Source organism: Alnus glutinosa, chromosome 14 (genome assembly GCF_958979055.1).
Source record: "Alnus glutinosa chromosome 14, dhAlnGlut1.1, whole genome shotgun sequence".
Taxonomy (NCBI): Eukaryota; Viridiplantae; Streptophyta; class Magnoliopsida; order Fagales; family Betulaceae; genus Alnus; species Alnus glutinosa.
In genome coordinates this window covers 16,688,514-16,697,565 of record NC_084899.1, presented here as the reverse complement: position 1 = coordinate 16,697,565, position 9,052 = coordinate 16,688,514, and the positions used below count along the sequence as shown (strand labels likewise).

Sequence of the window (9,052 nt, the reverse complement as noted above, 5' to 3'; positions counted from 1 at the left end):
TCGTGGAACACCCGATTCATCAAATCCATAAACACCGAAGGAGCATTAGTCAATCCGAAAGGCATTACCAAGAATTCAAAATGGCCATACCTCGTTCGAATCGCTGTCTTGGGAATATCTTCTTCTCTTACCTTTAACTGGTGATATCCCGAAAGAAGATCTATCTTTGAGAATATTGAGGCTCCCTTGAGTTGATCAAATAAGTCATCAATCCTTGGTAAGGGGTACTTATTTTTTATAGTAACCCTATTCAACTCCCGGTAGTCTATACACATCCGCATGGATCCATCCTTTTTTTTTCACAAATAACACTGGAGCTCCCCAGGGTGATATACTTGGGCGGATGAAGCCCCGATCAAGCAACTCTTGAAGCTGCTCTTTCAACTCCCTTAACTCTGTCGATGCCATACGGTAAGGTGCCTTGTGAATAGGCTGCGTTCCCGGCACTAAGTCAATAGAGAACTCCACTTCACGGTCTGGAGGCAAACCCGTGATTTCAGAAAAAACATCTGAATAGTGACATACTACTGGAATCTCTTCCAACCTTGCCTTAGTCTCTGGCTTAGCTTGTATATACGCCAAGTAAGCCTGTGCTCCATCTTTGACATTTTTGATCGCTTGAACGGCGGAGAGAAGTGGCGGAGAAGATCGCACTTTAGATCCACAATATGTGAATTCTTCCATGCCATGAGGTCGAAAAGTAATTTCTTTCCTACGGCAATCCATGTTGGCATTATACTTCGATAGCCAGTCCATTCCCAAAATGACATCGAAGCCCATCATGCCAAACACCGCTAATTTCACCGATAAAACTCTCCCTTTGATAACAATAGGACAATTGCCCACATACTTCTTACAAGTGACAACGTCACCGACAGGGGTGGCCACACATATATTATGCTCTAATGGTTCAGTGCTCACTTTACATAACTTCACATATGATGAGGAAATAAACGAGTGCAAAGCACCCGGGTCAAACAACGCACAAGCAACTCTACCAAACAAAGGAATCGTACCTGTGACTACATCAGTGGCGTTGTCCTCGGGTAGGACATTCTCTAGGGTGATAGCATACACCCGAGCTGGAGCTGCAGGCCTAGGCTGATTGACGCTAGCCTGAGACCCTTGTCCTCTGTTCCCATCCGCCTGGGTACATTCTCTAGCAAAGTGGCCAGGCTTGCCACACTTGTAACATACCCCTAACCCAAATCTGCACTCCCCCATATGCGGTTTCCCGCACCTTCTGCATCTTTGAGGACTACCACTACCCTGACTAACATAGGTGGTATTCCTTCCCTGTGATCCGGAACTACTGCTCGTAGCTTGCTTCTTGATCGGTGGTGTAGAGGAAGTCCCAGAGGACATTGACCGCTTCCGGCTAAAGTATTCTGCAGCCGCTGTCTTGATCCCCTTTTCTGCCATGGTGGCGACATGCACCATCTCTGAATAATCAGCCACCTTTACAAAGATGATTCGGTCAAGGAGTCGTGGCACTAAGCCACCTCGGAACTTCTCCACCTTGGTCTCTTCATCAGGAATGAGATATGGGGCATACCTTGATAGCTTCAGAAATTCTGCCGAATATTGCTCCACGGACATGGATCCCTGTTTGAGTTCTAAGAAGTCCCTTGCACATTGTTGCTTTTGAGCAAGTGGGAAGAAACGATCATTAAACTCTCGCTTGAAACGCCCCCATGGAATGGGAACTCCTTGTCCAAGTTCTGTCACAAGGTGCAGTCTCTTAGATTTCCACCACTGTTGTGCTTCACTACGGAATACAAGACCAACGTCTCAACTTTTTGCTCGTTGGTACACTTAGCCGTTTCAGCTAATCCCTCATAAGAGGTAAGCCAATCATCCGCAGCAATGGCTCCCTCATTTCCCTGAAACTCAAGAGGACGAAGTTTGAGAAAGTCGGCTGGTGTACAACCCTCAACTGGAGCTCACTCATCTGCTCTAGGTGCAGCAGCCATAAGAGCTTCCCAAAATAGCCCAAAGTCAGGCATCTGGAGGGGAGGAGGCAGAGGAGGAGGTGGAGGAGGAGGTGGGGGTGCTTCACCGCCACCTCCATGTACCGATCCTTCATCTCTATAGCTATGTGGGGGCCTACGTTGCCTAGGCGGCATATTCTTGTCTGCACAATGAAATGCCACATAAAAACACAACACAAGGAATATTAAACACATCATAATATCCTTAAAATGCATACAAGAATCCTAAGATTTTCTTTTTATGTGTGTTAAAGCCTTTTGAATCCTAAGGCTCCTTCGTTAGACTTAGAATCTAACACAACCCTAGTTTTCTGCTTTTCCGCTTTTCTAACCAACCCTAGAGCTAACCGCTCTTATACCATTAGCTGTGACGACCCGTTTTTTTTTTTTTTTTTTTTTTTTTGTACAAAACATTTATAAAACATTAAACGAGTCATCACAGTGGCACGACTACATGTCGCTCAGCCAACATACGTACACGCTCCTTACCATGTACTTGATATTCAGATTATTATCTAGAAGCGGAATAATTGTAATATAACAACCATAACGGAAAGCACATCTAAAAATAACTAGTGGTTCATACAAAAGAGCCATATCTGTCTAACAGTTTAAGGTTTACATTTACCCATAGTTACAAAAGAATGGCTACACAAAAGAATATGTGACACCTACGTCACTAGCCATAAACAAAATACCCCAAAAGAGTGAACTCCATAGTCCAACTCAATACGACTGTCGCGGAGAGCTTCAATCGTAGTATCTCAAATACGCAGCTACAGGGTCTTCCTCAAAGTCAGGTGTACCTGCAGTCACAGGAACTACATCTATACGGTTGTGGGGGTTTGCCACATCCGTATAGGTGGAATTATGAGTCCACCATCTTAGCATAAATAATTACACTAAGACCTCAGAGGTATACTATTCACTGAGTTTTCGCAAAGAACCAACTTTTCATTTTTTAGTCATGCGAACACTATAACAGCTACCAATTTTATAAACTTTTGTTTGAAAAACCCCCATAGCTGATATAGCAAACACCGACTAATAGAAAACATTTAAATACTCTGGGCAGCTAGTATTATACGAAAAAGTTTCGTTATAGAACACAATGGCATTTAAATCATGCAACCATCCGATACCAATATACATAAGTTCTTTTTCTATCAAGACTTTTATGCATACTAATATGTCTAGCAAAACTACAATATACTTTCATAAAAACATCACACAATCCGATACCAATATACATAAGTTCTTTTTCTATCAAGACTCTTATGCATACTAATACGTCTAGCAAAACTACAATATATCTTCATAAAAACATCACACAATTTAAACAATGCTATGCATGCTCATGATAGTCTTTTTGTTCATTATGAGCCTCACGCTCTCTTCGTTATTATGAGCCTCACGCTCTCTTCTTTATTATGAGCCTCACGCTCTCTTCATTATTATGAGCCTCACGCTCTCTTCTTTATTATGAGCCTCACGCTCTCTTCATTATTATGAGCCTCACGCTCTCTTCTTTATTATGTGTTCGTGCTTTATGCTTTACAACTCAAACTCTATACTCCTATTCTTTACAAATCATGCTTTCTTCAAATACATTAAACCAATCAACATGAAATTTTTCATCATCTTCCTTTGCATAATTAAAATCCCAACCGCAGTACATATTCAGAGACTTTAAATCAATTCAAAACCTTTCATTCATGCATCATTTCCTAACATCATTGATATTTCAACATAATTGAAACTATTTAAAACTTTCAAAGCATACATGTTAACATATCGTCGGTTCAGTAGAAAATCATCTATCATTTGCATTTCTGTAAAATACAAAAATATCTTTTCTCAGTGAGTAGAATACTCACCTCGACTGCTTGCACACCTACACTAACAAGTCCTAGGCTCATTTCCCCAAAGTGCCGCTGAATACAACATATTGCACCCATTTAGTTTCCATCCAATAATTACACTACCTCATGAATCGTTTAAGGACTATTTTACTCGACAGTTGCTTAAACTCATACTTAACAGTATTCCTAGGCTTATAAATAAAACTCCAATTTTATTCAAGTTACTACATTAAAACCTAACCTCATGAATATTTATTCCTACAAAACCCATGGTTAATGTGAGATTAATCATCACTATCACCCACAATTTACCCACAAATTAATAATCCAATTTTTAAATAATTAAAAACTTCAAGTTAATCTAGTCTATCAACTTAGGGTTTTCCAAACTTAGCCCCAATAACAATTATTCTCAACACAATCACATTTACTAAAAGTTAATCTCTTAAAACCCATAAATATCAAATACCCAAAATTAAGGTTCAAGGAAAAACTTACCCAAATTCACCAAACTCCAACCCGAAGTTTGGCTAGCCTCAAGTAAGCTCCAATAAGCTCAAACACCTAAAAGATATAAAGGATTAAAATTATATTTAGGATTTTATCTAAAAATTACGAAATTATGAGTTTAGTGTTTTACCTTAAAACAATCGGTAAGAACGTAGATCCGAGTGCAAGGATCACGTTTTCAAATCGGATTGAAGATCCGACCGTTGGATCTTCGTAGATCGCAAATTTTGTATAATAAGTGTTTAAGGGAATTAGCTCCCTGTTCCTTCTTCTCTTTTTTTTTCTTCTTGCCGCAGACAGGGATGAGGCTACTGTCTCATCCCTGTTTCTCCCTTTAAGTGAGGCGCACATGCGCCTCACGTTGTTACTATTTTTTTTTTTTTTTTTGGAACCGAAGGGCCAAGCCCTTCTGTTCATGTGTGGCCGTACGGCCTTTCAACTGAAAGGCCGTGCGGCCCAGCTGGTATATATATATATATATATATATAAAATATTTATTTATTATTTCATTTATTCATTTATTTATTTATTCAATTTGCAATTCCTAATTCTTTTAAACTTAAAAATATTCTCTTACATTTTATTTTCATAGTCACAATTTACAAGTCTATAAGATCAAAAATGAATTTTGTTTTATTTTACCACCCGAGGTAGACTTATTTTTATTTTTCATCCTAATAAACCCATTAAATATTTCTAGGGCGTTACATGTTGAATATTACACATTCAAGCACCTTGATTTACATATGTTAAGCTCTTAGTTTTGTTATAGTTTGATGTTTTGTGTTGTGTTTGTATTTTCTTATATTTTACAAGTTTTGGAAGAAAATCCATCAAATTCCAAGATTATAACAAAGTCAGCAAACTCACTTTTGGAAAGATTCAACTCCAAATTAATTTTGAATTTAAGGAAAGAGAAGTCGGCAAAAATCTAGAATGAGCATGTCTTTGTAATTTAATCCTAACTTTCGGTTTAAGTATCAGATTATAACAAAATTGGTGGCGTTGGAAAGTTAATAAAAAATGGAACAAATATGTCAGAAATAAGTTTTTCCTATTTCAGATGTTTACTATGCCAAAATTGCCCCGCAATAAAGAACCGCAAATCTATACGAATTTGGAATCATTTTCCTACTTGGATTGAAATTTCAGAAAATGAAAAGACTTGTAATTATTCTATTTGGACTAGAAGACCTATTTATAATTGTTCTAGGATTTCTAGAGCCTCTAGAGCTTCTCTAATCCCTATAAATAGGTCTCTAACTTTTGAAGAAAAATACGCACAAGTTTTGAGGAAGAATCAAATGCTACATCAAGAAGGAGGTTCTTTCTAGTTTTTATTTTCTTTCTTTCTTTATTTATTTTCTATATGTATATAATTTTAGTTTATATTAGTTGTAACTAATACTTTAGTTAGGGCTTGATTGAAGCCCTAATTATGTCTCATTAAGGTTTTCAATTGGCACATTTGCTACAATTCATATATTGATGCTTAACTTGATTATTTCATATTTTCTTGAATTCCTCTCATGTTTTTGCTTGATCATCATATGCATGTGGTATGGATTTGTTGTTTATGTTAATTTAGATGACTGAGTCCTGGGCATAATAAAGTAACAAAAGAACCCCATCACATGTCCTTGGATTAATCAACATAAAGACAACTGGAATAGATACCATGTTCCAATCTGAGTGTGTTTGCTGGTTTTCATAAATTTATACTTTCTTGAAGAACAACTTAGTAGATACCATGCTAAATCCTTCAAGGAAGAAAAGAGTTGGAGTAGATACCATGCCTAACTCGTTGCTCAGGAAAATCAATAACTTTATGAGAATATACCATTCCCTTGTGGCTGGTAAGCATTAAGTGTCAAGTTATGATAGTAGAATTGACATTGTGAATCTTAATTGAGTATGATTAGCAGTGAATATCGAAGCCCTACCTTATCTCCTATTATATTTATTCAATATTTTTGTCTTGTCTTTTATTATATCTTATTAATATTTTTATTTCTTTACACTTATCTTAATTATTTAGGGAATCTTTTAAGCATAATTTACCAATCCTCGTGGAAATGATCTCGTATTTGCCTACTATACTATTTTTCTGATCTTGTGCACTTGCGAGTAAAACGTACAAATATTTATCTATTTAGTTAGGTAGATATTTGAACAACAATTTTCTATATATTTCATTTTCAAATTTATTATTGGATCTATGAGACTCATATTGGTTCCCGCAAATTCATTTGTGGATTTGAAACTTGGTTGTATAGAGATGTGTGGGAGATGCAGTAATTCTAGAAGTCTCTCATGTGTCACTCTTGTGTCTCTCCAAAAATGAGATGGCTTAAGCCCAATAGTGATTTTAAAAGGCATCTCATTTTTTGAGATACATGAGTGATGCAAAAAATACTTCTAGCATTACTCATAAACATGTATGTGTATCATTTCTAAAAGAAAGAAAAAAAAAAAAAAAAAAAAAAAAAAAAAAAAAAAAAAAAAAGCTGTCTGTTCCTTTTTTCTTGTTTTTTTTTTTTTTTGTTTTTGTTTTGTTTATATATATATATATATATATATATATATATATATATATATAATTTAAAGAATTTTATAATTTTATGAAAGTTTCTTTTTTTATTTTTTTTTTTTATTTTTTTTTTTATTTTTTATATAAGTACGTTAAGAAGAAATTACATTAAACTAGGGCTGGGCAACCCATAACGTTAAGAAAAAAACATTAAAACCTATGAATGAAAGTACGCGGAGGCAATGCTTCCGAAGATGCGGGCCTATTGAGCCTTGACACGGATGCCAAGAACCTGGGCCACCAGTAAAGGTGGTAAAGGGTGGTTGCAGAATCCGGAGGATCCAAACACCACTTGGGTAACCATTACAGAGATCACAACAGAATATACAACAGAAAATCCTAAGTAACAAAGAAATACAACAAAAAGCCCAGAAAAAACAGGAAAAAACAATTAACATAATAGTGCAACGGCGGCATGGCCCTTTGACGACGGCGCGTGAACACCACGCGCCGGTGAAAGGTGCCTTAAATTCCACAGGAGGTCGACGGCAGCTGGAGGAGGCGAAAGAAGCCGAAACACGCCGGTTAGCAACAACCACGCGTTGGTGCGTGGAGCACACGTGCCCGCGAGTAAGATCTACTCGCAGGTGCGTGATGGGCACGCGCCGGCGCGTGGAGGTCGGCTTGACAGATGGCGGCCGGCAGATCGAAGCGGAGGAAACCCGGAGCACGGTGGTGTGGAACGTGAGATGGTGGAGCTTCCAAAAGTGGATAGATCTGACTTTGAAGAAATCAAATATAAGAACTTGTGGAAGTGATCAGATCCGAGGATGGAGACGATGGATGGGAGCTGCAATCAGACCAGAGGTGGAGGAGAAGCCGGTAGACCCATTGAACCAAGATAAGTCGCCTAGGGCGAAGGATAAAGCCTCCGAAGAGGAGAGTAGGGCCTCAGAAGAGGCAAGAAAGGGAGGGGGAAGGAGGAAGAGGGAAGAAAAGGGGAAAGGGGAGGAGGAGGCAGTGAAAATCACTACCTCCCCCTCAGCAGCCGGACGTTTTAGGGAGGGAGATTTCAGGAGAGAGAACAGAGAGTTTTCGCCTTTGACGAAGAGATGAATGACACAAAGTATGAAAGTTATTTTTGTTATTAGGGATATTAGTACAATTGGTAGTTTGAGGAGCACATTGACAATAAAGTGATAGTCTGAGGGGCACATTGACAATAGAACGATAGTTTGATAGTCTTAAAAAACTTAAAATTAATAAAAATATTTTATTAAATAAAACAAAACCAATGACCAAGTCAACAGTGTCATTGATAATCCAAGGAAAGGGGAAACGCCGAGACAGTCCATTAATTAGAACTCATTTGAAGTACGTACAGGGAGTACTGGCATCAACTACACGCAATAAAGATAGACACTACTTTTTTTTTTTTTTTTCTTTGAACGGAAACGGTAATCTATCATTGATACGGTGAACAGCCTAAGGCTTACAACTTGAAAATAAGGGACAAGTCCCCCATTCTCTAAATAAGAAGGATCTGACTTTATAAACAGCTGCCAAAGCAAAAAAACAACTTTTACAAGAAAGTCATTTGAGTCTCTATACATTAACGCTCACTTTCTAAAGAAAAGAGACCAGATTTAGCAATTAGCCAACAAATATTCCCGTAAAAATTGAACCCAACACAAGCAGACTGTGACCCAAGAAAAGAGAATAAACACACTACACTGAAGCAGAGACCACCCAAAAACAAGCTGCTGGCAGTGAAGGAAAAGGGCCAAGAAGCAGGACGGCGGCGCATGGGGGACACGCGCCGACACCGGCGCCCCCCAGATGGAGGACCGAAGCCTGACGACCAAAAACCGCCGAGATCGGCTAGAAAAAAGCGGCGCGTGGCTCACACTACTCAATAGACTTCTAGCTGGAATTTGTTGCCGTGAGACCCGGTGAGAGAGTCATGGACACGGCTCGCAAGACGCGTCAACTGCCTGATTCTCGGAAGTTTCACAATTCCGTTTCTTGACTGACTTCGTAGACTTTTCTTTTTTTTTTGAACATGACTTCGTAGACTTTGTAGGTCAATGACTGTCGGAAAGAGACTGAAGACTGAGTCCGTTGGGAATTTCATGATAAAACCAATTGTTCTGATAGGA

The 9,052-nt window shown here is 38.4% G+C and overlaps 1 protein-coding gene across 1 annotated transcript; it reads right to left on the bottom strand.

Moving 5' to 3' along the window:
- Nucleotides 1-562: 562 nt before the first annotated feature.
- Nucleotides 563-2,623, bottom strand: LOC133856748 (uncharacterized). The gene is made up of 4 exons (XM_062291793.1): nucleotides 2,620-2,623; nucleotides 1,948-2,134; nucleotides 740-1,768; nucleotides 563-653 (listed from the first exon to the last, which is right to left on the bottom strand). The coding sequence occupies exons 1-4, from the start codon at nucleotides 2,621-2,623 to the stop codon at nucleotides 563-565; spliced, it is 1,311 nt and encodes a 436-aa protein (XP_062147777.1).
- Nucleotides 2,624-9,052: the final 6,429 nt, after the last annotated feature.